Genomic DNA, 27,800 nt, shown 5'->3' on the forward strand with positions numbered 1-27,800 from the left:
ACAAACTATATATGTGGCCAAAACTGGACGCAGTATAGAGTACAAATACGGTAACGTTAGTGTTAGTACATAGGTAGTGTTAATAAGTAAAAAAAATCCAAATTTATCAATATCACTCTTTATTGATTTTAAAAAAATATTTATATTACACATTCATTATATTAATTAGTTTAGAGCCTATAAAACAACAACATTATCAAGATACAATGTCTCTATACGTTGGCATTGTCCACACCTGGCTCGCGCAGGCGCGGGAACCCCCACTACAAACTACATATTATGAATATGAAGCCAAAAATATCTTTTACATCATTATACCTATATCGATATACGAATTTAATTCATCTTCGACAGTTCACTAGATGATAAATTCTTATAAACGTAGGCCCTAAGTACTGAATTACTCTATAAGGAAACTCAAGAAGATATGGAACCACAACTGGAAAAAAATATCCTACGATATGCTTAACTACGGAACAACGAAATGGATGGTACAATTTAAGTGCTATCAGAGAAGTCGTAGTAAGAACACTATCACTAACTATTGCAACGAAATACTACAGACCCTTGCCCTGGCACTAGTAGATATCACAAAGTAATATAGAACATGCAAATATAAATAAATTATACAGGTAGATGAAATGAAGAAATAAAGATCATTCGCGAGAGTTACTTGTAGATACATCAGTTTCATTGAGATACATCGGCATATACGTCATTAGCTGTGAGTATGTGCCAATAAAACATGTCACAGCCGATGTCCAACGAATGGTATTGTAGTTGTGTTCGTGTGTACACAGATTTTGTCTTCGTTAGCAGCATATACGTACCTAACCACACGGAGACAAACTCGCATTTTACCCTATTCTTTAACAATTATTATAATAAATTATTTGCATTCAGAGACATTTCAATTTTTAAAATGATTGTTTAGCAGCACTACACTAGAATTATTCTTAAAACTAGGTTTACAAAATAGGAATCTGCAATAAAATAGTGATTGTTACATTCGTAACAAACAATGACTGTCTTAAGATTTTTACAGTAGGATATAATATTTAGTTTAAACTTAGCAACATGGATATGTAGTATTGATTCAATTAATATAATATTTATGTTAAAGGAATAAAATTCATTTTGTCGTGCTAAGCTTTAGAAAAAGCACAATACGTCCGGACGGAAAATATCCTCAAGTCTATGTAAATGTGCATATCAACGGAATATAGTTTTAACATTAGATTACGCTACTACATTGCATAAACACAAACCAATCATTAATTTAAAATTTAAACATTATTATTTAAGACATTACGACGTAAAACCGCGTATTTACTCGGATTGGTCCAATTTCAGGTCTCATCACATATTTGTCATGGGTAAATCACAACACTGTTAATATAAAACAATTAGTTGGTGTTCAACTAAATTTCATAAACCAGGTGATGTTATCAAAGTAATGTTTAGCAGGAATAACATCTACTGTCAACTATTACTGAAGGATGAAATGCACACAAATGGAATGAAAGGAGAGAAGACACTTATTTACTACAAGCACCAGAACATCTCAATTATATTATTACCGGATATAGAGTACTACAACTACAGGTATAATATTATAAGTCTACATTAGGTATGGAAATATATAAAGTATAATACAATACACACGCGCGATCAGGGCTGTCACATTTAGAATTATCTTTCAACATAAAGGAACTGAATTTAGAAAATAAAAGCATTCTCAAAGAAAGCGATAGACCAAAAAATAATTGAAGAAAATGAATATCTTCCATTATAGGAATATTCGATTAAGAACTTCGTTGTAAGACTTCAAAATCCTTATGTCGAAAGAAGTCATCGCGCGCGCAGGTAACAACTATTTTGTCGAGAACACGAGTCCCAGCATATTTCGAATTCGCATTCTTCAAGTAATAACAAAGTATAACACGCAACGTATTGCAGATTCCCAAAATTCACATTAAACTTCTCGAAATACATAATGAATTATGACTCATAAAAAAAATATTATGCTCTATTATTGAAAACAATAATTAAATTATTATGAAAAAACAAGTCAACGAGCTAAATGTACAATAAAATATGAAACTAAAAACATGGACGAAAGTTAACTGAATGTGTAAGATAGTTAAGGTATTAAAACTTAAATATAAACAACTTTCACACCCTGTAAAACTACAACCCTGAACTGAGTGGTAATTTAGACTTTCAAGAGAATTGAGGTTTTGTATGAATGGCAACAGAATAACTATGTTCACTTGGAGTATGTTAGCAGCAGCAGGTAATTTTATCAGGTGTGAGTGGCATTGAGCTAGCAACGGGGCGGAGCGCCCGGCTGGACCCTGTGTCTACGACTCACCCTTCACTGGTCTTTGCGAGCCTTCTTTTTGCTCTTTTTGGACACTTTCGCGTCAGTCCAGGTGTCTGTAACAAATTGGAGATTATTGGGTAATGTGTTTATGTTCAATTTTTAGAGAAAAATTTGCATTTCACAGAAAACTTAAACCTTTCAAAACCCATAATAAATATAATGGTCATAAGCAGTATTTTTTTGCAATTTAATTTTCCATGTAGCTACATGACTATGATGAATACTGTGTCACATTATAGGGTTATATATATCTATGTTTAATACCAGCATCCAGGTTACATTATTAAAGACTTACCTCCTAACTCATCAAAGGCCAATGCACTTTGGTTGTCTTGTTTCTCAGAGTCAGAGGTGTCCTTTTCAACGGACTCTTGCTTCGGCACACTCTTAGCTGCTGAAATCTGTAAAGAGTATTTAACTAATTAATGTCTATGCTCTATGATCAAATGTAAAATACAAAAGATATTCTTTTTTACATAATTTTAAATAGAATCGTAAAATATCATAAAGTTACTTACAATAATTAGGTATTCAATTAAATTATTTAATTTGTTTATAATGATTTAACATTACTTTAAAGTACCTTGAAGACAATCATTGACTGTCAATGAGTCCATAATCTAATTATAATGACCTGCTAGCCCATAAATTAAAACATGAACATAATACTAATTAATTTAATTAAAGCAGTTGCATTGTAACATTCTTTGTTCATCCCAGATAGACATAAACAAGCATGTCTTAATGAAACTGGCGGCATAAAGTTCTTAAAGACCTTAATAGAAAAAAAAATACTGCTAGAATTTCTCACCTCAACGGATTTCTTTCTGATCTGTTTTTCTTTATTCTCCTTCTTCTTGTTGCTTCTGAGATCCTTCACGTCAGTTAGCTCCTCAACATCAGCGGACTCATCATCTTCAACACTGCCCAGAGCGGCTTGCTCACGACGCTCTGCCTAGTTAGTAAATGTATAAATTGTTAGTCAAATCTGTGGAAAGTCTATGAGGTTTTATAACTAAAAAGTTGCAGCTTTGTCTATGGCTGTATCTTACAACATGCTACAAGATTCATTGAGAGTTATGTAGATACTTTTCAATTGTAAGTTCTGTTTAGTTTGTGACATTGAAATATCTGGCACAGCTGTGTGCTGCCACACAAAATGATTTATTAGAGCCACAGACAAAGATCACAACACGCCATAATTATTCAGTAAGAGATCCTTGATCCATTTGGATTTGGATTAGAAAATTCCAGTATGCCTATATTCTATATTCCAACTTTTTCATAACAAAATCTTAATGAGAAGTTAATCATCTGTACCTCTTTTGATGATCAGTGGTGAAGTGAATTATCAGATTTATTGAATCAATAAATCAAAGAATTATGTGTAGACTTAGCAGCTAAAATATTGAATGGATAAATTAAATTACCTCTTTCAATACACGCTGGAGCTCCTCCACTTGAGCTTGCAGTGCGCGGGCAGCATCTTCATCAACATGTGGCCCTTCAGCACTGAGGACCTTGATAGTCTCCTCGGCTGGCTCCTCCACAGGGCGGGCAGCCTCCACATCAGCATCCTTCACTTTCTTATTCTTCTTAGAAGGACTTTCCTTTTTCTTATCTTTCTCCTCAACAGGCTTCCTCTCCTTCTTTTTGTCACTCTTCTTTGGCACTTCTTGCCAGCCTCCATCATCAAAGTCAGCAGGCTTCTCAACCTCTACTACAAGCTTGTTCTTCTTAACCTTCTTGGCATCAGCTGCAGCCTCCTTCTTCACAGGCTTGGGCTCTGCTGGTCTCTCCTTAGGTTTGGGTTTCTCTGCTTCTTTCACCTTTTCCTCCTTTTTCTCCTTAGCTGGAGACTTCTTGGAGCTTTCAGACTTTGTCTTCACATCTTCAGACACAGTGCGGTTGGGTGAAGATTTCTGTTGAACAGAAAATGTGGTAAGTCAATGTTTCTATTTACACACTGCAAGGGTCCATTCTGAGACAAAATCATCAATTAGAACTAATAGCATTCTAATAAGACACTGCATATGTAAATAGGAGTGGTGTTTGTAATTTTAATTTCGTATCTCCCGGTGAATAACGAGCATATGCTTAAAGGTTAAAAATAAAATGAGCACGCATTGATGACAACGGCGGGAGCGCTTAACATATTGTTTGTACTCACCTTGTCCTTCTTTTTGTTCTTCTTATTGGACGATTTCCTATCGTCCAGGACCAGAGGCAGCTTATCGAACTGCGGCTGTTCTGCTGAGCGGAACCCGAATACGAATACGAGCGCTGCGCATACTAAAACAACAGCCACAGCCGCAGCAGTGAACATAAACTGCGTGTTAGACACTTGACTCAAAATTTCCATCTTAAGTCTCTAAATCAAAAACCACCCAAAATTTATAGTTCACATATAAGTTGTCGATAAGGTATGATAATGTTGAACAAATTAATTCCAAAGTGATAAAAGCAGACACGGAGACATGATGACGCGGCTGTGACGTGCCAAAAAATTGCGATTTAGTACAAAATTGGGTTACCAGTTTCATAGGAAATATTATTTAAAATACTGTTATATTTTACTATTCAAGTCTGTTATTAACATTATAATACTGAATTGCGTGGCCTTTCTAAAATAATGCATTTTCTCATCACACTGAGTTTAAAAATTCATATAGTATTAATGTAATATAGAAGTATAATTTTTAATTGATAATCGACTAATTTGTATTTAAAATATTACTAAATTCTTTGAAAAAAAAAATTACTTATAATTTTGTTGTCTTTGCTTTTAAAGTATCATCTATTTTCTATTGACACTGACACTAAAGTGACATAATCGAAACCTGTGTAATATAACCTAAAACCAAAATATAAGCACATTTTTCAATTGATTAATAATAGCTTAGTTTAAACATGGTTAATAATTACAAAAAGAAAGGCAAGAATAAAAAGAAGAAACAACTTAGGGCTAAAAATGTTGCTGCTGGTGAAGAACGGTCAGAAGATCATCAGGACCAAGTTGAGGATGAGGGAAACGAATTTGATGATCAAGGTGAGCCCGCTAGTGACAAACCTATAAAAAGACAACACGAAAACGATGATGACTCTGACGCAGAAGACAAACCGAAGCGAAAGAAAAAGAAGAAGCAACCTGTTGCTACAGAATCAACTGACAAGAAGGGAAATAAGTCAATTAGGCAAATAAAAAGGGAAAAGCATGCAGCACGCCAGGCTGAAGCTCAGACCGCAGCTAAAGATCAGCTTAAAGGTCAATGTATAAATTACCTATCACAGTGGAAACATGACAAACAAAACTGGAAGTTCATGAAAGCAAAACAAGTATGGCTTTACAAGAATAAATTTTCAACACATTTAATACCAGACTCTTCATGGCCAGTGTTTTTAGAATATTTTGAATCTGCACAAGGTAATATTCGCAACATGTTGTTGGATGATGCTAAAAAAATTATTAAACAAATGGACGAATGGACAGAGTCTCAAAATGGGGATGGAAAAAACAAAGAGATTGAAGATGGAGATGACGAAGAAAATGAAGACGATGAATCAGGCTCACAAACCAAGAAACCTGATAATAATGTATATAAGAGAGCTAGGGATTTAATACAATGTCTAGAAGAATAAACCTGTTGTTTCATTTGCATTTATTTTTTATCTACTACATGGTAACAACAATAATTTAAAGAGTGTGAAATACAATATTATCACATCATATCTTAAATAACTTCTTTCTTGCTTTCATCAGAAGTAAAGCCTTCAATCCATTTGCGCAGCTTATCTGTGTCCTGCAAGCCTACCAAGCGATGCAAGACCTTTCCATTCTTGATGGCCACCAATACAGGCACAGAGCTCACTTCATAGTCCAAAGCCAAGTCTGTCTGTTCATCTATGTCAACTTTGGCAAGAACTACCTTGCCCTTGGATTCAGAAATAATAGATTCTAGTCTAGGAGTCAGCAGGCGACAAGGATTGCACCATCTGTAAATAGATTGCAAATATGTACCTAAACATTTTGTTTTTCTTTTTATGTTGGGTGGTGGTGATAGTGACGTTTACTGTCTACCAATAACATTGCATAATGCTTATCAGGCAGATTACAGAACTTAATTTAGTCAGTTTACGACATTATAAATCCGCATACTCACGTAGCAAAGAAGTCAACTACGACTGGGACTTTGCTGTTGATGACTTTATCTTTGAAGTCATCCGTACTTTGAATTTTGACTATATCGCCTTTCACGGATGTTACAGATAAATATCTGATAGGCTGAGGCGATTTCAATGCGTTTGCATTGCGAACAAATACATTGACGACATTTTTTGCGAACATTTTTGCGTAGTTTTTTGACAATTTGCAAAAAGGACGAAAGCCCACAGATTTGGTGACAGACTGACTGAATGAAGTGAATGAGAAATTTTGTGCAGTGTGAAGTGTGAACTGTGAATGATGTTAACTCATTGACATATTCCAAGCTCGATGTGTTAACTACATAAAAAGTGTTAGAGTGGCACTCTATGAGATAAGTGACTCTTTCGACTCGACTATCTTACTGTGACGAATTTTGAAGTTACTGCTTATTACGGTTGACACACCTGAACATTATTCGCTGCTGTAAGTATTTAACAATCGGGGTATTCCTATGCTATCTAGTAGGTAGTTTGGCCACACTCCTGGAGAAAAGAGATCCTGAAAAGCTTGAAAAAATCGACTAAATTAATTATCGCCAATTAAATCTCTTATCGCCAGTAATTCACTCCAGCAACTCCCTAGTTTATTGCATCTGTACCCTGCTGCTGTTCTACATTCTTTTTTAGTCTGTGGTCGTGGAAGATATCCGCGACAGCATTCTTTTTCCGACAGATTGTAATGAAATAAACTGTTTTCTGAAGTGTTTTAGTTGAAAATACATTAAAATGTATTCCAGTGACGACTATAATGAGGTATTCATTGACATAATACCAATAATTGAAGATTTAGTAACGAATTTCCATCATAACCTCTCAAGTGCAAAAACGTAAGCAGCTATCGGAACACTAATAAATGCCTAATTTCTGTGTTTTTAGGGTGGATATGAATCCTACGGGGATTATGAACCCCATACAGGTGATCCCCAGTATGACTTGGAATTTGATAGATCTTCATTCTATAAAATGCCTGACATGGTAAGTACCTATATAGTTTTTAATAAATGGCATGAATCATGACTCCTTTCTATATTTATGAAGATTTACTACAATAATCTATAAAATTCAGATAAACTAGTATCAATTTTCTGAACAAAGTCACCACTTACAAATTGTTATTAAATTGAAAGAATTGCAGGATACATAAAACTTTTACTGATTTCTGTAACATTTTACCTTTTAGGTCAAGAAGTTCCTTGTCTACTTCCGTAACATGATCAATGAGGGAGTCACATATGAGATCCTGAACCTCTATGAGAATACATTCCCAAAACTTACTGAACAGTATTTTGAGAATACTCCATGGCCCGATGAGAATGAGGTTGCACCTGTTGTGGACAATGACCATGTAAGTACTAATATAATTTAAATTATTTAAAAACAACTATAGAGTGTTAATCACCATGCTTGCTCAATGCAGGTTGGTGATTCCACCTACAATCCAGTTTTCCTCAAGATGTTTTCTTTCACCTTTAGGTACTGATGTCATTGGTGTTAAAAATATGCTTAGAAATTACAATATGACTTGCCTGACCTGTAATCAACCTACACTCAGAAGCTGGTGCTTTTAACCACTATGCCACAACTATAAAAAAATATATATTATGTAAAATGTTTCAGGTATTCATGATTCTGTACAAAGAACTGTACTATCGCGATATTTACGCGCGTGTGCCTGGTGGCCCAAAACCTGAGCAAAGGTTCCACTCATTTTACAACTATTGTGACCTCTTCAACTACATCCTGTCTGCGGAGACGCCTGTGCCCCTGGAACTGCCTGACCAGTGGCTGTGGGAGCTCATTGATGAGTTTGTCTATCAATTCCAGTCATTTGCCCAATACAGGTATGTTAAAAAATTATTGAGCTTTGTTTAGTTGTATTAATATTATGGCTGTAGGTAAATAAATATTATTTTTGCATCTCTTTCAGGTCCCGCACATCAAAGCTGAGTCCTGCTGAGATTGATGCCCTCAATACTGAGAACAAGGCGTGGAATGTCCTCTGCATTCTCAATGTGTTGCACTCCCTTGTAGATAAGTCCAACATCAAGAGGCAACTTGAAGTAAGTAATGTAAGCTGTAAACTTTTTTCTTTTGTTTTCTTTTTTATTTCATTTTTTGCATGTGGTGTGAAAGGGAGCTTGGAAGTGATAGTGGTAACTGTGTTATTACTGACTGTTGTGGAACAAGTCTTTTGATGAGGAATTGATAGAGGATGGAAGTCTACCATAACATATCAATACCATATCATATTTAATTAACAAGAAGTGTATGTTAGTATAAGAATGGAGATTGATTATGGAATGTTGGCCAATGTTAAGGTAAAAAAAATATTTGCATATTTTGACCCATCTTTCATGAGATCATAACATTTCATATAATTCATCTATTACATAATTACAAATTAAGAGTACACCAATGGCTGATTTTGCAATCATCAGTTACTCTATCTGAGGCTTATAAATATGACTTGCTTGTTTGACATATTTTCTGTATAAACTGTCAAAATGTCAAACATATTATTCAGATAAACGTTATCTTGTGGTTGAAAAATGGGCCCTACCAGTAACATTCTGTAATGTGGATTAACACCTTGTATGCTGGTGCGCAGATCTACGCGAGACAATGGATTTTCTATTGTTCTCTAATTAGCGGCATTCAAGAGGTTAATATGCAAGTGACATCCCGCCGCAATATAATGTTAAATTTCCAGGTGTATGCTGCTGGCGGCGACCCTGATTCAGTTGCGGGAGAGTTCGGCCGTCACTCTCTGTACAAAATGCTGGGCTACTTCTCCTTAGTAGGCCTTTTGCGCCTTCACTCTTTACTTGGAGATTATTACCAGGCCATCAAGGTAAGACTATACATATAAAAATAGCAGTTAGAGGATTATTATCAAATATATATATTATGATACCCTATAAACAATTTTTTTTTAATAATAATTTCTTCTGTTACAGGTTCTGGAGAACATTGAGCTCCACAAGAAGTCTCAATACTCACACGTGCCAGCGTGTCAGATTTCTACATCCTACTACGTGGGATTCGCGTACATGATGATGCGTCGGTACGCCGATGCCATTCGCACGCTTTCTTCAGCTCTGCTGTACATGCAGCGCACTAAGCAACTGTTCTCGTCCCGTTCATACCAGAACGATCAGATCAATAAGCAAACAGAGCAGATGTATCATCTGTTGGCCATATGCCTGGTCCTCCACCCACAGTGCGTTGATGAATCCATCCAGCAGGTATGTAATAGAAGCTTAAACTTCTTGGTCAAGACTAATACTATAGACAGGTACAGACTAACACTATTGTTTTAAATTTTATAGGTACTGCGTGAAAAGAACTATCACGAAAAGATGTTCAAGATGCAATATGGTGACCTGGGAGAATTCGAGAGCTGCTTCACCTTTGCTTGCCCCAAATTCCTGTCCCCTTGCCCTCCGCCCATCGAACCCGGCTCCAACTACGGCCGTGACGCCGTCAAACACCAAACCCAGGTGTTCATGGATGAGGTAAGTTAGCTTGAATATAATAAGCATTTGGTTTCATAATCCCTTGACAAGCTATTTAAGAAAGACGTACACGAAAATGAAAGCCTTAGAAATAGTGACGTAACCACAGATTATATAATAGTTACTACGTAACAGATAAATCACTCCATACAAAAAAGTCCATACCTACTGTTATAAGCACCTACAAGTTCCCCAACTACCTACAAATTCCTAGCTGCGTTATAAAATGAACCTTAAAAGCTCGAGCGCTTGATTGTTATTCCAATGCGATAGCGCACAGTTCAGTGACCGCAACCGTGCCGTGGCCGTGCTTAGGGTTGCTTCTTACAATTTATTAATATTTAAGTAGGAAAACAAAGTTACGCTTATTTTAAGATAGCCTTTTTTTTATAACTGAGTTTTTAAATAGAAAGTAATATCAAGAATATTTTTCTTTAGTTAACTATTGTATTGCCTACTAAAATGGAGTAAATATGGGTACATATTACTAAATATTACCTGATACGTAAGCATAGGTAAGTATTTAAGTAAAGCTTTCGTCAAAATCAAAGGCGGTTTCCAACTATTTTTCGAGCACAAGTGCCATACCCCATATGGTACAACTCCGTCGAGTGTTGATACATACCTAAAATTGGTTTCTGCGTAGCGACACGCGTAATGTTCCGAGTCGTCATTAAGTTGGACCAGAACTATACCTACTTACACTCGAGATGTGTTTTGAGCTACAAAACTCACAATACAGTTCATATAACTAAGTAGGTATCTAAAGTAAAATAAGTACCTAATGATCTCTGTTGTTAAAATCATAAAGTAGATAATAGAATTACTAGATAAGTTCATACATATAAAATGTTTCTAAATCTTACAATAGTCGCATATAAACCAACACAACTCAAAATAATCCATCAGTTTGTGAGGTAGCTGAAAAAACCTAATAAAAACCAACAGCATAACATGCCACGAAATAAAAATAATAATATTGGAGCGCGCGCGGCGCGTGTGACTGTTGAAAGCCCTGAGCCGCGTGGGGCTACCGGTAACCCAGCGAGCGGTAGGCATTTATCGCGCGCAAGTACGTCGAGTGACAGAGGCCTGACGTAACTTAGGTAATGACTTTCTCCAGGTTCGTCAGCAAAAGATGCTGCCAACAATTCGGTCGTACTTGAAACTGTACACGACCCTGCCCCTAGCTAAGCTGGCCGCCTTCATGTCGGCAGCGCGCGGCGGCGACAGAGACGCGGCTCGCGAACACGCCGCCCTCGCCATCCATCTGCTGTGCTTCAAGCATAAGATGAAGAACGTTGTCTGGACTAAAGGCCCTAGTGGTCTTGATGGAAAGTTCCAGAGCGGTTCTGAGGTAAAAATAACATATGCTAATATTACTTTGCATATTTCATATTTCTTGAGCTAAGCAAATGCGATGTTTGCTACACTTTCAGTTGATAACTACAGCAGACTACATACAAATATAATGAGACTAAACCTTATAAAATCAGAATAAGATCAAGGATACTTTTTATCTGGGTGTGGCAAGTAGTTCAGTCGTGGCGGGGGTGAATATGCGATCGGGATTCAGACAGAAAATATATCTATAGCAATCAAGCATATTATACCAAGATTATTAATGGAAAATGTTTTTTTTTTATCTTTTCAGCTGGACTTTTACATTGATAATGACATGATTCACATTGCTGACACCAAGGTGGCTCACCGTTTCGGCGATTTCTTCATTCGCAAACTGCTTAAGTTTGAAGAGCTCAACCGCAAACTTCACCACATCAAAATATAATCTGTCTCAAATAACTTGAATTTGTAACTGCTTAAAATAAAGTTACAAATATTTCTAATATCTCTTTTATTTTACGTTCTGGGGGCATAGGGCACATATTTCCTATTCCTTTTATAAAATTTCTTTGGTTCCTCAATTTGGACTGAGTGTCGCTGAACTGTCTGTGGAAAGTTTTCTCTGAACTGCTGCCAAGGATGTTCTGATTTTAACGCTTCTTCAATATTGACGTCTTTCAGCCAACTGTTATAGTATTTAGAGAATATTTCATATGACTTCTTAAAAACTTCTGAATTTCCACTCTGAAACAAATTATTTTAGGTATAATAAGTGAACGTCTATGTGTCACATACTGTTTTAATTACAGGCAAATACCAAGGTGTTATAAGTAAACTCATTGAGATTCCCACATACCTGTTTGATGATATTTTGGCATTTGTCATTGAAGGCTTCCAGGTGTTTTAAGAATATGCCATTAACTTTAATATTTTCCTTTTTGACTACATTCATGATGTACAAGACATAGCCAAATTGCACATTGGCTGTCCCTTGTCTCAGCAATGCACCTAGAACTTCCATATTAACCCTGCAAAATACAAGAGCACAATTTAGATTAATTTGGCTTCACTCATATTCAGTTGTGTCATCATAAAATAGGTCTTACTTCAACTGTTTTTCTTCCATTTCTTTGAGAAGTTTCTCTGCACTCTCCTTAGTTTTACAGGCCATTGCTAGCACACCATAAGTCATAATGTTGACTTTTAGTTTCAACCTTTTTGAATGTGGATACCTCTTCTTGCGAAATTCTATTTCTTTTGTAATAATATCTGGAACTGCCTGTAGTAAAAATAAAAATTAGGATAGAATAAAAGCAAAAAACATATTAACACTGCAATGATTGAAGAACTTACAAACGCAGCATCATAATCAGATCTCATGCACCTTTTCTTTATAAGCATATTGTAAAAATCAATATCAGCTTTGACTTCAAAAGATTTCATTTGCTGTAGCAATTTTTCCTCAGCTTCTGTAGTGTTATCTAACAATGGTAGCATTTGTGTAAAAGTTTTGATATCTGGTTTTATTGAAAAAGCTTTCATTTCATTCAAAAAGTCATCTTGCCCTCCCACCACTGCAAACTTATCTTGTAATGTATGAACTTCTTGTAATGCTGTCACTTGCTCCATGTTTAATACTTTGGATAATAAGTTCGGTACAGTCCTTGTGTTTCTGCTTTTATCCAATTTGTTTACAAATTCCATGGTTACATTGTTTTTCTTATCAATTATACTTAAATCACTGGAAGTTGCCTCTGTTCCTACATCACTAACAGACTTTGGAGCATCAAGTAATGCTTTTTTACCTTCTTCTATTTCTAGAGTTTTACTTGGTTCAGTCAGTTTTAACTTCTTCCTACTATTTAATTGTAATTGTATTTGAGAGTTTATCATACTGATAAGTTCCTCAATATCTTGCTGACTGCCTAAATTACAATCTTTTACACATTTTAACATTAAATTAAAACTATAAATATTAGGCTTCTCCTTCATTTTCAGCATTTTCCTCCAAACTATGAGGGCATGGCGCAACCCATTTTGTTTGTCAGAAATACAAGCTTGAAGAAGGTGGTTCATAGTATGGGCTTTTATCCTGAACTTCTTTGCCACCATTTCATCAACAAGTTGGAAAGCTGTAGGTAAGTCACCACATCTACCAAATGCTTTAATCATTGCATTATAGTTTGTCACATTAGGTTCGTATCCTTTCTCAATCATCAGCTCTTTAAGATGCTGGGCTCTGTTCAGTCCATCTGCTGGCCAGGGACTGTTAGCACAAGCATGAAATAAGCAAGTGTAAGTATCTCCAGTGGGTCGCAGCGCTCGTTTCTTCATATCATTGAACAATTTGAAAGCTTTTTTAGTATATCCAACATCAGCACAAGCACCAATGAGTATGTTATAAATGTAGTTTTCTGGTTTCACCCTATCTTCTTTTAACATTCTTACTTCCAGCACGTCCATAGCTTCTTTAAGTCTTTTATATTTCAGGCATTGCTTAATTATATCGGCGTATTGCTTCGTAGTTAATTTCTGTTTATTTAAAGGTTTATTTTCTAAAAATTGCTGCTCTTGTATATCGCCTTCATCTTCAAGTTCGTCTGAGGTATTACCTGACCGGGAAAGAGTACCAAAGGTGTCAGGATCTTCTAAATATACCAAGTTATCTTCTGTTTTGAATTCCCTTGGCTTCTGGATTTTAATTTCTTCGGGCAGAGCAACAGAAGTTGCAATGAAATTGTGACGAATGACATTAATATTTCTTATAATTCTCAACAATTTTGTGCACCGGAAAGCCATAGCAAAATACTATTTAATTAATTAAAACACAGTTTAAATATACAAATTAATATTATAACCTAAAATACAAAAATAAATCAAATTATGACATGTGAACAGCTGCCACTGTCAAACCGAAATCGATTTTTACTTCTGTCATCTGTGGTCAAGGAATGCCGAGTCGAGTGTCAGTTGTCAAAATCGAGAAATCGAGCGACTGAAAATAACCTAAATCACGCGTGTCGTGTTGTTGATAGTAAAAGAAAGTTACTTCTGTTATTTGTAACTATGTCGGCTAATGAAGCAGAAGACCAGATGGAGGCTAGTTCCTCTGAAGGTGAAGATGAGGTTATGGAAGGAGAGGAAGAGGACGATGACCGTCCCAAGACTTATCTCCCAGGACAACCTCTGAAGGAAGACGAGCGGCTAGTGTGTGACCAGTCGGCCTATGTGATGCTACATCAAGCTCAGACTGGCGCCCCTTGTCTAAGCTTCGACATTGTTCCTGATAATCTTGGTAACGACAGGAATGAGTACCCGATGACCGCTTATTTGGTTTCCGGCACTCAGGCTTCCAGTGCACATTTAAATAAGTAAGTCAAACTTATTTATTAAAACTACAGGCAACATAATTTTATAAAATAGGGAATCTCAAATTCTAACATTATCTTGCATATTTACTTATCAGGAATATTGCAACAATTTTTTTATTTTAGTTTGTTAGTGATCAAGATGTCAAACTTGCACCAAACATCGAAAGCTGAAGATGAGGAAGAATCTGACGAAGAAGACGATGATGATGATGAGGAGGAGGATGAAGAGAAAAAGCCACAAATGACATTCTCTTTCATCAAGCACCAGGGCTGTGTCAATAGAATTAGGGTAAGAAACATCTCATTTTTATATCTCTTATTTATTTACATATTTATAGTAAAAATAAAAAAACTAAACTCTAAAAATTCATCCCTATCGCTGTTGACTGGGAGATGCCCAAAAGCCTGGCACATTTTATATTGTGAGAACTAAAAAATATACAAGTTTTTATTGATTAAATCAGACTATTACAGATTACTGATAAAAAACTCTACATTGACTTGAAATATATGACCATGAACACAATAAATTTTTACAGGCAACAAGTTTCAGAAATTCAGTTCTAGCTGCAAGTTGGTCTGAATTAGGCAGAGTAGATATTTGGAACATAACACAACAATTACAAGCAGTGGATGACCCTACTCTACTGGAACGTTACAACCTGGATACTGTTAATAATCCTGTCAGACCTCTTTACTCATTCAATGGACACCAGCAAGAAGGATTTGGAATAGATTGGTGTCCCACAGAACTTGGTGTGAGTAGACAATCTTTTAAAACTATTTTAGGTCACAAGTAACTTTTTATTGACACAGTATTGAATTGCACAACTTCTATTATTATTGCCCAAATTCTCTAAGGCAGCTGTAATACTTTGTGTCTCTGTTATTAAAAAAATAATTTAAATTTTCTTAAATTATTGTTGATTGTATTGTAAAAAATTGCTTGAAAATTACAGGTGCTGGCAACTGGTGACTGCAGGAGAGATATACACATTTGGAAGCCCAACCAGGCTGGTACTTGGGAAGTAGACCAGAGGCCTCTAGTGGGACACACTAGCTCTGTTGAAGATATACAGTGGTCACCTAATGAGAGGCAAGTCATCACATCCCAATTAATGTTAGGACTTATTTACAACATAAAAAGATTAATAAGGAATTTTGATATTTCAGGAATGTAGTAGCATCCTGTTCTGTAGATAAATCAATAAGAATATGGGACACAAGAGCAGCTCCTCACAAAGCCTGCATGCTGGCAGTTGAGAATGCTCATCAAAGTGATGTCAATGTTATTTCATGGAATAGTAAAGAGCCATTCATTGCAAGTGGTAAGATCATCTACTTTCATTATTATATTTATTATAATTAAAACAGTATACATATAATACAGTTCCATACATATAGTTATCAGCACGAATATTGAGCTCTCGGCGGAAGAGTGGGGATCGCTTTGCGTACTGTACACATAAGACAATAAACCAATAAATCGCTTCTCGCGCAGGTGAAGGTCAGGGCTCAATATCCATGCCGATGATTATACATATGATGAATCAGTTTTTCATAATGCTTTATTGCTAATTCCAGGTGGAGATGATGGATTCCTTCACATTTGGGATTTAAGGCAATTGGCAAGCAAAACCCCAGTGGGTACTTTCAAGCACCACACAGCGCCTATTACCTCGGTAGAGTGGCACTGGACTGAACCCAGTGTTCTGGCGTCTAGTGGTGAAGACCATCAGGTTGCTCTTTGGGACTTAGCTGTAGAGCGGGATGATGATGACGTGGTTGATGAAGAATTGAAGGTATGTTTGGTCCTTAAAACTATAAAATGTCTTAAAGCTATATGGAAATCCAGTAATTCAACATACTTCAAATTATTGTTGCAGAACCTACCACCACAGCTTCTATTCATCCATCAAGGACAGAGTGATATAAAAGAATTGCACTGGCACAAACAAATGCCAGGAGTCATGGTGACAACAGCACACACTGGATTTAATATATTCAAAACTATTAGTGTATGAATAAAACAATAAAATTTAATTCAATATTGTTTTATTATCTTCATGATTAATTGAAATATATAGTAACATCATTGAGATTGATTTTAATACTCGTAAAATACCACAAAATCAGGTGTCAAGCCTGTCCTTCGTATGGACCATAGCTAGATTTACTAAATGTCGAATTGTAGGTCTGCCATGTGGACAATTCTAGAACAAAAGAAAACGAGAAATTGAGAGGCAACTGCAAAACATGGTAAAGCACAGCCAGAAAAAAACATTACCAGAATTTACTTAAGACTTACCCATGGTTTGTCTATTTCAGCCATGTGGTCAACAAGCTTCTTCATATCTGCTTTGCTCAGTGCTGTGCCTATCATTACTGATTTCCGACAAGCCCTGGATGCAAACATTGCTCTTACCCTACTAGGTCTGCAATATTCTGAAGGAGACTCCTTAAATTAATGATGATCAATTCATTAACAACAAAAGACACAAAAACTTCTAATTTAGCTGTTTTATGACACATACCCTTAACATAAATAACAGCTCTTCTATATCTTCCTTCCCAAAAATCCAATTTTTTGACATGGGTAATGTCAAAAGCTTTACCCTCTTTGTTGGCAAGGCTTCTTCATTGATTTCAAAAGTAAAACCATTCTTCTTGAAAACATCCAAGTTATCCATCAATATTTGTTCATTCGCTCCAGCTAGTTCAAGTTGCTGTGGGCTGAAAATAAAACATAGTTGTATTAATTTTTCAATTCTGCTCACACTCACCTCAAGTCTAGACAAGTCAAGTCTACTTTAAACTTACATTACCAATTTTTGACTAGTTAACTCTGTAGTTTTCTGTAATGTTTCAAAATTATAAATCTCATCTGTAGCGTGTTGATCAATTATAAAAAGATCATCTTCCAATTGCGTAATTATGAAACCTAAATTAAACTGTCCAATGACGTGCATTTTTTTGAACGAGTCTTTAGATATTTCCTTAGTCAATTCTTCCTCACATTTTTTGTTGAATACAGGATTTATTTCACTTTTAAACTTGACCCTTGTTGGAGCTGATTCCCTCTTATTGTTTACATACATACTTGTTAATGCCTTAACATGTTCTAGAGATGTGTTTAGAATTACAGATTTTCTATTATTTTTTCCTAAATCTTCCTTATCTGTTACAATTTTCTGCTTTTTAGGTGTTCTTTCTTTGACCTCACATGAAGAAGTATTAGCTTTTGTTTTTATGGCTTTCATATTACAATTTGTTGTGTAGGACTTCTCTATAACAACATTAGAAAGATCTCTGATTTGTGTAGTAGGCAAATCTTCAGTAAAATCTAAATACATTATTTTCTTTTTATCATCTTTTGCAGATGACTTGTTATCATCTTCTGCGGATGATTTGTTATCATCTTCTGCAGATGATTTGTTATCAACATCTATGACTTTATTTTCATTAATTTCCCTTGTATTATCATTCTGCTTTACCGAATCGCAACTCTCTAGTTCTTCATCTTCAGATTCAAGGATGTCAGCTGATTCATTGTTCTTATCTTCAACTTCTTCTTCTTGATCAACAGTTTCTTCGAAATCTTCTTCTACTTTTATAAAATCTGTTTTCTTGGTTTTTGATGAGACGAAATCTAGCATTGTTGTCGATTTTCGCTTGAGTTCAACTTTTGTTGATTCATTATCATCTGTAGACACACTATTAGCAAGCTTTGTTTTATTTTGAAATTGTTGCAAAAAAGAATTGAAAACTCTTGCTTGTTTCAATTCTGGTTTGACATCTTTACTTTCTTTAATGCAAAAGTTAGGAGTTGATTCTATCTTTAATGTGCTAGGTATAGTTTCAAACAGTTTTACCAAGGAGTTTTTCAGTATATCCATTATAATTTTCTCTTTTGTGAGGAATATTTTACGTTTATCTGGAGTCACATTTACATCAACGGTTGTTCTTTCCATTTCAACATTCAAGAATACAAAAGGGTATTGATTTGAATTATACTGTCTGTATATTTCATTAATGACTTTGATAATCTTGGTTGGCTCACAAGGTCTAGAATTGACATAGTAAAACTGCCTGTCTGTGCTTGAGCGTCCACTGCCATGTGCACAAGAAGAGATAAAACCTGTAAACTCTATTGGTTTTACAATATTTTTATGACCCTGAGACTTTTGTGAAGCATTTATGTCATTGTTAGTTGCATCAGCTTTATCTGCATCATTTGAATCTTCAGATAAATCAATTTCAATATCCTCTATTTCAGCCGTTTCATTGTTCTCTTGAACTTCTCCTGATAAACCTTTGAAAATGTTATCTTTTATATTTGTGCCATATTCAGGTTTTATTTCAAGTAATGTTTGCAGTTGTTTCACTCCAAAGACGCTTGCTATATTGTCTTTGTAAGACGAACCTTGACCTTGTGTTCCCACAACAAGTGACTTAGGATTGGAGCTTGTCTGATTATAGCAAGTAATTCTGAAAAATTCACATAATTTGCAATGTAAACATTAAATGATAATCCCTTGCATACTATTGCACAGGTAACAAGACTTACTTTACTCCAACTGATATCAAACAATATGCATACAGTAGTTGTGTCATTTTATTGAACTCCCTTTTGGCATTTTTGTGAAATTCTTTTTGTCTTACTGGTAGAGATGAAAATAGGTTTGTTAAAGTAACAGTTGTACCAACTTGTCTTGAACATGGTGATTGCTTTGTTATGTTTCCTTTGTGGTCATATTCCAATTTTGTAGCTGAAATTCATAAAAATGTTACAATAAGGTAAATATTACACTTCTAAGTCTTTATTTTTTATATATATATACCATACCATATTCACAATCTTTATGTCTTGTAGTGATTGTGAGATTGGCTAGTGAACATAATGAACTGAGAGCTTCTCCTCTGAAGCCAAAACTTGTCACTCCAAGTAGATCTGAATATTCACTTAATTTTGATGTGTGATACTTTAAAGCTGTAACATTAAGACAGTCAATTGTTTTATTTTATTGTATGTAAAAGAAATGTTTCTTGTCAGCTGGAGTAGTGGTTCCAAATACAACTGTTTAACAGGGGTGAGCTGCCCCTGTGTGCAAAGCGTGCAGCGCACACAGGCGCCAAGGAAATACGGACGCTCTTATCTGCCCAATGATGGCGGGGTGACACTCTACCGCCACCAAGGCTATCCTATATTATCGCTTCCTGAGTATTTGGTATTTTTGTATCGAACACATGATAATAGGTTAACTTTTGCTCTAATGACGATGATATTTCAAAATGGATAGCATAAAAATACAGATGTTTAGCATCTACTTTTTTATTTTGTGCAAATTGTTTAAACCACAGACAGAATCTCTATTGTTTTGTTACAACTTACTCAAAGCAGCAAAGTTATCTTCAGTAACACCTGTACCATTGTCTGACACTTCAATCAGATCAATCCCATAATTTTTAAATCTTATATCAATAGTAGTTGCTCCAGCATCTAAAGAATTTTCCACCAGTTCTTTCACAGCCACTGCTAGACTCACCACAACCTAACAAAATTGGGCATAAATTATCATTAAGGCTTAGCTAAAATGTATTAAATATATCAAATGAGTCTTAATCTAAAATGTATGGAAGACAGTAGATAAATTATAAAAGTGAAAACTCGTACCTGTCCCGAACATATTTTGTGAACTGTATCAGTAGCAATAGGCTTAATAATATCCATAACTTGGCTGAACTGAAACTTTATACTTGTAAATTACACAAAAATCGATACATTTCTTGGAAAATTCAAAAATAAAATCATTGTTTTCCCGCTTGCATACATATTGACATTGACATATAAATAAATTCCACAGATGTAATTTCGAAATGATTGAATGGAAGTAGACCGACATTCAGCACCGAGGAATAGAGGTGTTTTTCATTCATGGCCCGTTATCGATGCCATACCGTTTGCAGAAAAAATGGTTGTAAATTATCTGTTTGGTTTGAATTTGTCATTTTGTGCTAATGTCAATGTTAGCTAAGTCATGTCAATGTCAGTACGCAGAAAGCGATAAAATCGGGTTTTTATTCAATGTTTATTTAAGTTGGTCGGTTGTAAAAACGGCTTAGCTAAGTATTACCTAAATCAGTATTTCGAAAAAGGTTCATAAATCTATTTCATCGTTGCATAACACGTCAAAATGTCGCTAAATACGGCTCATGCCGATCACGGAGTATTGATACATGCAAGGGAATGGTGAGTCACCTTTTTTATAGAAATGACGACTGCGTATATACTTTAGAATGTTCTACACTTTCCTATAGATCTTTCTATGTATTGATTTTTAACGCCAATTAGTTGTACAAGTAACTTAAAACTCAGTCTTTTTTTAATTATATACATACTGCAACAGTATTAATCACGCCGATATTTGTGTTGTTTTTTTTTTCACTAAATATCCTAGAGATAACAATCAGTACAAACATTTACTATAAAACATAATAATTTTAAATGCATACAGCAGATTATCTACATGATGAGCATTATGATGTATCTGAAACAATCCTATAGCCAGAGTGGGCTATAATGTAAGCCTGTTTAGTTTGTCTTATTAGATTTATCTGTTAATTAATTCTAGTAAGAATAAGGCGTAATTTCATAACAATTTATTGTAGACTAATGACTCACTGTTTTTTTAAATAACAAAATGATGATTCTAGTTTTGAAGGACATCAAAGCCTTCTGGTTTTTGTTTATATATTAATGTACAAAGTATTGATTAAATTAGACAAATTGTGTCTGATGTCACTTTTCTTAGAATTATGAAAGTACAAATCTAAAACATTACTGGTAATGGGAATGCAGTTATTTTTGTGGAGTTTGAAAGCTGAAGAAAGTCTAAACCTCTATGCAAATGATCTATCCAAAATCTAAATTGTTTTAGATATTTAAAGTGAAAGTGTGGCAGTCAGACATAGATACAAACATATACATTTATAATTGAGTAAGGAATTAAGTATGTCAAATAGATATAATTAGATTTATTTGATTAGGATACATTCTAACTAATAGAAACTAGTCTTCTCCATCTAATATTGTGGTTATTAATTTGCTATTAATTGTCAGTTATTGATAGGTGTTATAATGACATGGATGAGATTAGAAACGTAAAATGTAATTTAATTTGACTCAATTTAATCACAGCTCTTAAAAAAAGGAAAACAGTGATTTGTTTAGTGTACCTATATTCAAATGTTTCATTCCCAAAACAATTCTGAAATGCTTATAACATTATGACCATTATCCTGGTGTTACAGAGGATGTATTACTCACTTAACTAACATAATGAACATCCTTGAAGGAAATGCATTATCCTGTTCCTCTTTACCTCCTATTAATCATACATTTATAGAAGTTAATAATAACTTTGCCAACACAATATCAATGTATCATCACTTCCTGAGCCTTTTCCCAATTATATTGGGGTCAATATGTATTTAATTAAAAATAATTTTATTTTTATTTCAGTATCATATTGTTTTCGGACAATGTCTCAGTTGAATTCTACGGCAATGACACCACTGAGTTCACGGGTGTCAAAACTGGGCGCATGTATTTGACAACACATCGCATGATTTTCAACTCAAAAAGCCGCTCTGAGCCATTGAGATCCTTCAGTTTCCCCTTTGTTACATTGGAAGATGTAAGTTGTTTGTTTTTTCATTGAAATTGGTACTCTTAATTCTACTCTGTTCCAAAGACATCTTTCAGGATAATTTTTTTATTTTATTTTTTCACAGGTCACTGTTGAGCAGCCAATGTTTTCTGCTAATTACATCAAGGGTAAAGTTCATGCACAAGCCAATGGTAACTTCATAGGTGAAGTAAAATTCAAGATAGTATTCAAGTCTGGAGGTGCCATTGAGTTTGGCCAGGCTATGCTGAAAGCTGCACATCTTGGTATGTATTGTTATATTTGTCTTATTCTCTATTGTACTTCTAAACAAAAAAGGAATATGCTGTTAAGTCAACCTTTTCGCTATATGTTAATATGGTTTATTTATAATTCTCTCATAGGTATCAGAGTGATAAGCTATCATTGTTTCAACTCTTTTGCTGTTTCACATTCATTTACTGTGATAAAATGTAAACACATTTATATATGTACTGCCAATTACACAAAATAAATGATAATCCTACAAAGGACAGCTTTTTTTCGTACATCAGATTTTAATACACAAGGTTACTATCCAGGCTAATGGAGCTATATTACTATATTTCTTTGACTCATAAAATGAGTATCGATAAAAATCTTCTGCTTGTTGCAAAAAATAACACACCACTGGCTTAAGAACAATTATTTACTTACAAACATTAATTTCAGCAACTCGTCATGTGTCTCCGAGTGCCATGCCTCCCCCGTATGCGCCGCCTAGCGGGCCGTGGTATGCGGCGCCCCCACCGGCATACGCACCGCCTCCGCAGGGCTACTATGGATGGGTGCCTCCCTACACGGTCAGTATTTTTTTATGAGTCGCTAACCGTGACAATAATTTTGAAGTAATATTCGTAAATACCAAAAACTGTGTTAAGAGCGCTATTACAAAATCGAATCGCTCAGGTTTAGGTAAATTAGACGATAGCCGGCAGCACTTGCGCGCGTGTGCGTCTAGTGAAATACGCAACGCACACCTGCGGATCGCTACGCGGCACAAACAAACTTGACTTTGCCACTTTTTTTCCGAAATAGTTTATTGGTTTTATAGTTTATGAAATATTATTTGTACCGATGAATTTTATAACCTAGAATAGCTCGATTGAGTTACAATAAACAAATAATCGTTTACAATTTTTAAATTATTTAATCGACAACCAAACTTTTCACCATGTTTATCAATTAGGTATAAGTAATTGATTTATAAAAAAACTAAAATCTATAATTCGTCTTCCATGTATTATCTTCATCTCCTGCAAGAATCAAAGATATCCAATAATATTTTAATGCAACAGCGAAACTAACGACGATGACATTTACGTACATATTTCTATATAACCAACATCAAAAAAAGAGAACCCAATCTATAACATTTTCGCATTAGAATATCATGGGCTAATACTTATGTATATTACATTTCAATCAGATCATTATAACTGATAAATAAAATAAAAACTCACTAGTATCAAAACGTGTTAGATGCGTAGGTTGCGCTATATTTTTCGAACTCCGGCGAGTTTACGCGGCGCAACAGCGAGCGATACGTCCCTCCTCGGTAAGCGCTTGGCGCTGACTAAAGTTGAACACCGCGCGTCAAAAGATTTATATTGATTCTTTGCATTGCAAACAAAAATTATTTTAAAATATTATTTTACTTTTAAATAGGCCATTTTTTTTTCAAGCTTTATAACAATACCACCTTAATTATTAAATATTTTTTATTTGAATTTGGATTATACTTTCATAGATAAAAAATATAGTTTTGTACGGAAAATTGTCAGTAACTCTCACTTTTATAGAATTATTTTTGGTGTATTACTGTATGAATTGTAATAAATTGGTTTAAGCAAGCACAAGTACAAGATATAGTTGTGTCTTGAACATTTTTATAAATGGTTAAATTGCTATATCCTCGTAGTACTGAAGCATCAAAAGATTCCCAAAAGCAACATTTTATGAAACATCCTTTGCAGAGACAAAGATTTTACTGATGTACGTGGGCAAATTAAAATATTTATTGAAAACAGCCCCAAGATAAATGATCAAACTTTCTTAATCTTATTTTTGTTTTTTTTTTTGTGACTATATCCAAAGCATAATGACGCATCAAAACTCGTATAAAACTCGAAAATTTGTGATAGCCCTCTTAATGCTTTTACGAAAATATTATATGTATACATTTTTGACTTTATACTTTTATATTTTGTCAATTTCTAGGCCTTTCCCGATCAGCCACCACCAAACTCAGTATTCGTGTCCGACAACCCCCCACCGTACCCGGGCGTGATGGGCAGGCCTTATCCGCCCGGCACTGGCTACTCCGGCGCCAGTGCCCAAGACTCTCCGTCGCCAACAGGTGCAGGATTTCAGCATGGCCCCTCCGCACCGCCTGGCTACCCTGGAGCCCCGGCTGGCATGTCCGGCATGTCCTCAAATGGTGAGGATTATACTCCATTCTAAATTCAAAATTATAAAACAAAATACAGAAGCATTTTTTATTTTTTTTATAAAAAGATTTAATTGTTTAGTACAGATTTCAAGATAGTATAATCTGAAACATGAATAAATCCATTGCCAGACGCGACTCCACTGTGAGTAGGCCTTTACGAGTTTTTAGTACAATAATCACTTGATACATCTTTTAGCTATTCATGTTGTTCTTGATTAGTTCCTGTCATTAGATTGTGGGCTTTTATAGAACTAATAGTGTATACTGATTGACATTTAAATAGGTCTGTAATGTTGCTGCAGTAGTACCATTGTCATTTACAGATGCTAAGGCTGCAGAGGCCGCACAAAGCGCCTATTACGATCCTAACAGGCCTCAGACAGCTTACGTGCCCCCACCTTACAACGTAAGTATAAATAATACGATTAAAAAATAAACGTAATTAACGTGGACATTGGTTACAATATGTATTTTGAAGTAATACCGTGTCATTAACTGTAAAACTAGAGTTAAAATCATGTAGTTAATACTTTTTGTTGGCCTTTATTTATCAAATCAACAGAGCATTTTATATATCCGACAGTAAATATTGTAATTTGCGATTATCGGTAACGAACGCGGCATTACGTTGCGAATGTACCAATTTAATAATAACTAGCTCTTTCCCGCGGTTTTACCACTGTCCCGGAGGAACTTCTTCCCCTACCCGGACAAAATATAGCCTATAGTACACGGGAATAGTCCAGCTTTCCTTAGTGAAAGAATTTTTCAAATCGATTACGTTGTTTCGGAGGCTTTGGGTACTGACAAAAAAAAAACCTCAAAAAACGGAGATTAAAACACTTTTTCATTTATAGGATCAACCGCCGACTTATCAGGAGTCGTTGTCAAAGAAAGAAAATTAATGCATTGTCCACATTTCCAAATGCCACCAAAGAACTCATGTCTTAAAGGTCAGGATGAGTTCTACATCCCACTGGAAAAATTGGGGGAAGAGGCAGACAGTGACTAAACTATATTAATGTAACATTCCTAATATCTATTGATAGTCGTAGCTAGTTTTTGGAACTATTTTGAAATCGCCCGAATCATTAACAACAAAATGTATCCAGAAAAAATTATGTAGTTTTTGATCCTGGCTACGTCTTTCTTTGGAGTTTGTTATATTAGCCTTTGCACTTTAATTTAGTAGTTCAAAGAATATAAATTAAAAATCATTTATCATTTAGAGATTTGGGTTCATTTATACCAACTGGTTTTGTAAATGTTTGGTTTGGTGAAGTCTGAAATGATGTGAAGTACAGAAGGAATGAGTATGAATGGACCCTTGCAAATGTTATAATTAATATAAAGTAAATAGATTTCTTATATAAACATGTTACAGCTATTTACAATTAATGTGATATTTTATTATAAAAAATAAATCTGTATTCACTTTTACTGTTGTAGATAAGAATCTAATCAAAGTGTATAATGTTTGAACAATTGCCGATTTATTTTGTATTAATATTATTAAATATAGTAGTGTTACGACTGTGTATTGATAAGCTGTGTATTTATTATTTCCGTACAAAATTCAATGTACACAAAATTATAAGCTTAATAAAGGCTTAGCTTGTTTTTCTAAAGTTTTATTTGGTTATATCCTGTATTGATTAGATAATAGTTTGGCCTAAGTAGACTAAGATTTATTGTTTATGTTAAATTATTATTATTCCATTGGTAGAAAAAAAGGAAGCTTCGTTTTTAATGAATAACATACTTTTTATACATCGCAATCCTTATCAGTGTCGTAGTAATCACTGTCCATGTGTAAAATAAGTCAGTAATGTCAAAAGAAGATTAATAGCATATGTCAATCTTGAAAATAGAAGATCAAAAATGTAAATTCCGGGTGTCAGATACAAAAATGTTAAAACCAACAATTTAACAAAAATTCAGCGAAATGATACAACAATAGTAACCCAAACACATTAAGCCTTCACATATTATGGGTAAGTAATCACAATATTTGCGTATTTAGTTTATTCTACATACTTGAAGTAGACACTGTAATGACAGCTTTGTACAAAGAAGCCTGCAAATGTAGATTTATTTTATATACATGAAAGAAGCCAGCCTCGTGTAAATATGACTGCCACTCATAATTAACTCGTATTTTAATGCTAACATACATGTGTGTAAGTCTCATACAAAAGTTCAAATGCAGTGACAAATGCAGAAGTTTCCCACTCCCATGTGTATTAGATTACTTTGTGAATATGAGTTCCAAGAGATTCATTATTTATCTTCCGTTAAATGTGTTTGTATGAGTACAATTTTAAATACATTTTAAACTTGTGAGTTTACAAACGCGCGACAGGCATTGAACTTTTGTACAAAGTTGTGAGTTGCATTGAGGTGGTGAACCAGTGTTAAAATGTTACTTATTAAGTACGGCATAAGTTTTCCACGAGCTGATAATAATTAACACGTGTTAGTTAGATGCTCCCTAAAACAACACCTCATTTTACTTTAGTTCTTCACCTCTTCAAAAGGTCTGACTTTAAGAATACCTTTTTCTTTTAACTTTAGTGTAAAATTTTGAAGCCAGCGGAGAATCTAGATACATGATCAGAAGTACCAATATAACATGAACAAATATTGTGAGTATCACTCATCCATTCATGTTATACTTAGGTAGCATTACATACGTAGTGGACATGTCTTTTTGTACTTGAATTAATTTTTACAAAACAAATAAACGGTACTCGGTGTTAATTTCGCGGTTACAGTGTCTGTTTTATGTGCCCCAATCGCTGGTAGGTAAGTTTCATTTTTATT

At 34.8% G+C, this 27,800-nt stretch overlaps 8 protein-coding genes across 10 annotated transcripts; 4 read left to right on the plus strand and 4 right to left on the minus strand.

The window, feature by feature from the left end:
• Positions 1–102: 102 nt before the first annotated feature.
• On the minus strand, positions 103–4,866 carry LOC124634944 (calpastatin-like). The gene is made up of 5 exons (XM_047170643.1): positions 4,557–4,866; positions 3,817–4,308; positions 3,198–3,341; positions 2,682–2,787; positions 103–2,439 (listed from the first exon to the last, which is right to left on the minus strand). The coding sequence occupies exons 1-5, from the start codon at positions 4,746–4,748 to the stop codon at positions 2,378–2,380; spliced, it is 996 nt and encodes a 331-aa protein (XP_047026599.1). The 5' UTR covers positions 4,749–4,866; the 3' UTR covers positions 103–2,377.
• A 315-nt stretch (positions 4,867–5,181) lies between these two features.
• On the plus strand, positions 5,182–6,026 carry LOC124635156 (uncharacterized protein C7orf50 homolog). The gene has a single exon (XM_047170962.1). The coding sequence runs from the start codon at positions 5,297–5,299 to the stop codon at positions 6,023–6,025; it is 729 nt and encodes a 242-aa protein (XP_047026918.1). The 5' UTR covers positions 5,182–5,296; the 3' UTR covers position 6,026.
• Positions 6,027–6,030: 4 nt separating this feature from the next.
• On the minus strand, positions 6,031–6,811 carry LOC124635157 (thioredoxin, mitochondrial). Its single transcript, XM_047170963.1, has 2 exons — positions 6,547–6,811; positions 6,031–6,379 (listed from the first exon to the last, which is right to left on the minus strand). Exons 1-2 carry the CDS (start codon positions 6,729–6,731, stop codon positions 6,118–6,120), a joined length of 447 nt encoding a protein of 148 aa, XP_047026919.1. The 5' UTR covers positions 6,732–6,811; the 3' UTR covers positions 6,031–6,117.
• A 373-nt stretch (positions 6,812–7,184) lies between these two features.
• LOC124635153 (eukaryotic translation initiation factor 3 subunit L) lies at positions 7,185–11,951 on the plus strand. Of its 2 annotated transcripts, none has more exons than XM_047170957.1 (10): positions 7,185–7,342; positions 7,466–7,564; positions 7,770–7,934; positions 8,207–8,430; positions 8,517–8,658; positions 9,300–9,440; positions 9,547–9,834; positions 9,919–10,104; positions 11,228–11,461; positions 11,759–11,951. In XM_047170957.1, exons 1-10 carry the CDS (start codon positions 7,316–7,318, stop codon positions 11,891–11,893), a joined length of 1,641 nt encoding a protein of 546 aa, XP_047026913.1. In that variant the 5' UTR covers positions 7,185–7,315; the 3' UTR covers positions 11,894–11,951. The 2 variants fall into 2 exon arrangements, with proteins under 2 accessions (XP_047026913.1, XP_047026914.1); XM_047170958.1 differs by having other exon boundaries at positions 8,517–8,649.
• Positions 11,943–14,347, minus strand: LOC124635151 (pentatricopeptide repeat-containing protein 1, mitochondrial). The gene is made up of 4 exons (XM_047170956.1): positions 12,802–14,347; positions 12,555–12,727; positions 12,305–12,476; positions 11,943–12,192 (listed from the first exon to the last, which is right to left on the minus strand). The coding sequence occupies exons 1-4, from the start codon at positions 14,245–14,247 to the stop codon at positions 11,965–11,967; spliced, it is 2,019 nt and encodes a 672-aa protein (XP_047026912.1). The 5' UTR covers positions 14,248–14,347; the 3' UTR covers positions 11,943–11,964.
• A 58-nt stretch (positions 14,348–14,405) lies between these two features.
• On the plus strand, positions 14,406–16,862 carry LOC124635154 (glutamate-rich WD repeat-containing protein 1). The gene is made up of 7 exons (XM_047170959.1): positions 14,406–14,819; positions 14,943–15,108; positions 15,359–15,577; positions 15,779–15,915; positions 15,993–16,147; positions 16,404–16,621; positions 16,706–16,862. The coding sequence occupies exons 1-7, from the start codon at positions 14,515–14,517 to the stop codon at positions 16,841–16,843; spliced, it is 1,338 nt and encodes a 445-aa protein (XP_047026915.1). The 5' UTR covers positions 14,406–14,514; the 3' UTR covers positions 16,844–16,862.
• Positions 16,858–20,691, minus strand: LOC124635150 (mismatch repair endonuclease PMS2). 2 transcript variants are annotated; one of them, XR_006984974.1, is made up of 8 exons: positions 20,494–20,691; positions 20,212–20,371; positions 19,666–19,809; positions 19,387–19,588; positions 17,640–19,307; positions 17,354–17,552; positions 17,128–17,264; positions 16,858–17,032 (listed from the first exon to the last, which is right to left on the minus strand). XR_006984974.1 is itself a non-coding variant. In XM_047170955.1 (8 exons), the coding sequence occupies exons 1-8, from the start codon at positions 20,548–20,550 to the stop codon at positions 16,952–16,954; spliced, it is 2,661 nt and encodes an 886-aa protein (XP_047026911.1). In that variant the 5' UTR covers positions 20,551–20,689; the 3' UTR covers positions 16,858–16,951. The 2 variants fall into 2 exon arrangements, 1 of the variants encoding a protein (XP_047026911.1); XM_047170955.1 differs by having other exon boundaries at positions 17,128–17,277; positions 20,494–20,689.
• Positions 20,692–20,845: 154 nt separating this feature from the next.
• Positions 20,846–26,597, plus strand: LOC124635155 (WW domain-binding protein 2). Its single transcript, XM_047170960.1, has 7 exons — positions 20,846–21,069; positions 22,342–22,516; positions 22,614–22,773; positions 23,198–23,328; positions 24,746–24,965; positions 25,301–25,383; positions 25,835–26,597. Exons 1-7 carry the CDS (start codon positions 21,014–21,016, stop codon positions 25,880–25,882), a joined length of 873 nt encoding a protein of 290 aa, XP_047026916.1. The 5' UTR covers positions 20,846–21,013; the 3' UTR covers positions 25,883–26,597.
• The last annotated feature ends 1,203 nt before the right edge of the window (positions 26,598–27,800 follow it).

This window comes from Helicoverpa zea, chromosome 12 (assembly GCF_022581195.2).
Source record: "Helicoverpa zea isolate HzStark_Cry1AcR chromosome 12, ilHelZeax1.1, whole genome shotgun sequence".
Classification (NCBI taxonomy): Eukaryota; Metazoa; Arthropoda; class Insecta; order Lepidoptera; family Noctuidae; genus Helicoverpa; species Helicoverpa zea.

What these genes read in the sequence shown, in the direction of transcription:
- LOC124635156 (XM_047170962.1), top strand. Translation starts at nt 5,297, where the DNA reads ATGGTTAATAATTACAAAAAGAAAGGCAAGAATAAAAAGAAGAAACAA.
- LOC124635150 (XM_047170955.1), bottom strand. Translation starts at nt 20,550, where the DNA reads ATGGATATTATTAAGCCTATTGCTACTGATACAGTTCACAAAATATGT. An exon ending in ACATAAAGATTGTGAATATG is followed by an intron (nt 19,589 to 19,665) that starts GTATGGTATATA and finishes TATGAATTTCAG; the next exon opens with CTACAAAATTGGAATATGAC. An exon ending in AGCTGTTATTTATGTTAAGG is followed by an intron (nt 17,278 to 17,353) that starts GTATGTGTCATA and finishes CATTAATTTAAG; the next exon opens with GAGTCTCCTTCAGAATATTG.
- LOC124635154 (XM_047170959.1), top strand. Translation starts at nt 14,515, where the DNA reads ATGTCGGCTAATGAAGCAGAAGACCAGATGGAGGCTAGTTCCTCTGAA. An exon ending in GGTGTCCCACAGAACTTGGT is followed by an intron (nt 15,578 to 15,778) that starts GTGAGTAGACAA and finishes TGAAAATTACAG; the next exon opens with GTGCTGGCAACTGGTGACTG. An exon ending in AGAGCCATTCATTGCAAGTG is followed by an intron (nt 16,148 to 16,403) that starts GTAAGATCATCT and finishes TGCTAATTCCAG; the next exon opens with GTGGAGATGATGGATTCCTT.
- LOC124635153 (XM_047170957.1), top strand. Translation starts at nt 7,316, where the DNA reads ATGTATTCCAGTGACGACTATAATGAG. An exon ending in CTGTTGTGGACAATGACCAT is followed by an intron (nt 7,935 to 8,206) that starts GTAAGTACTAAT and finishes AAAATGTTTCAG; the next exon opens with GTATTCATGATTCTGTACAA. An exon ending in ATTATTACCAGGCCATCAAG is followed by an intron (nt 9,441 to 9,546) that starts GTAAGACTATAC and finishes CTTCTGTTACAG; the next exon opens with GTTCTGGAGAACATTGAGCT.
- LOC124635155 (XM_047170960.1), top strand. Translation starts at nt 21,014, where the DNA reads ATGTCGCTAAATACGGCTCATGCCGATCACGGAGTATTGATACATGCA. An exon ending in TTGATACATGCAAGGGAATG is followed by an intron (nt 21,070 to 22,341) that starts GTGAGTCACCTT and finishes TTTTTATTTCAG; the next exon opens with TATCATATTGTTTTCGGACA. An exon ending in CCTTTGTTACATTGGAAGAT is followed by an intron (nt 22,517 to 22,613) that starts GTAAGTTGTTTG and finishes ATTTTTTCACAG; the next exon opens with GTCACTGTTGAGCAGCCAAT.
- LOC124635157 (XM_047170963.1), bottom strand. Translation starts at nt 6,731, where the DNA reads ATGTTCGCAAAAAATGTCGTCAATGTATTTGTTCGCAATGCAAACGCA. An exon ending in GTAGTTGACTTCTTTGCTAC is followed by an intron (nt 6,380 to 6,546) that starts GTGAGTATGCGG and finishes ATCTATTTACAG; the next exon opens with ATGGTGCAATCCTTGTCGCC.
- LOC124634944 (XM_047170643.1), bottom strand. Translation starts at nt 4,748, where the DNA reads ATGGAAATTTTGAGTCAAGTGTCTAACACGCAGTTTATGTTCACTGCT. An exon ending in TCCAGCGTGTATTGAAAGAG is followed by an intron (nt 3,342 to 3,816) that starts GTAATTTAATTT and finishes TTTACTAACTAG; the next exon opens with GCAGAGCGTCGTGAGCAAGC. An exon ending in TCAGAAAGAAATCCGTTGAG is followed by an intron (nt 2,788 to 3,197) that starts GTGAGAAATTCT and finishes TACTCTTTACAG; the next exon opens with ATTTCAGCAGCTAAGAGTGT.
- LOC124635151 (XM_047170956.1), bottom strand. Translation starts at nt 14,247, where the DNA reads ATGGCTTTCCGGTGCACAAAATTGTTGAGAATTATAAGAAATATTAAT. An exon ending in CTGATTATGATGCTGCGTTT is followed by an intron (nt 12,728 to 12,801) that starts GTAAGTTCTTCA and finishes TTTTTACTACAG; the next exon opens with GCAGTTCCAGATATTATTAC. An exon ending in GCCAAAATATCATCAAACAG is followed by an intron (nt 12,193 to 12,304) that starts GTATGTGGGAAT and finishes AATTTGTTTCAG; the next exon opens with AGTGGAAATTCAGAAGTTTT.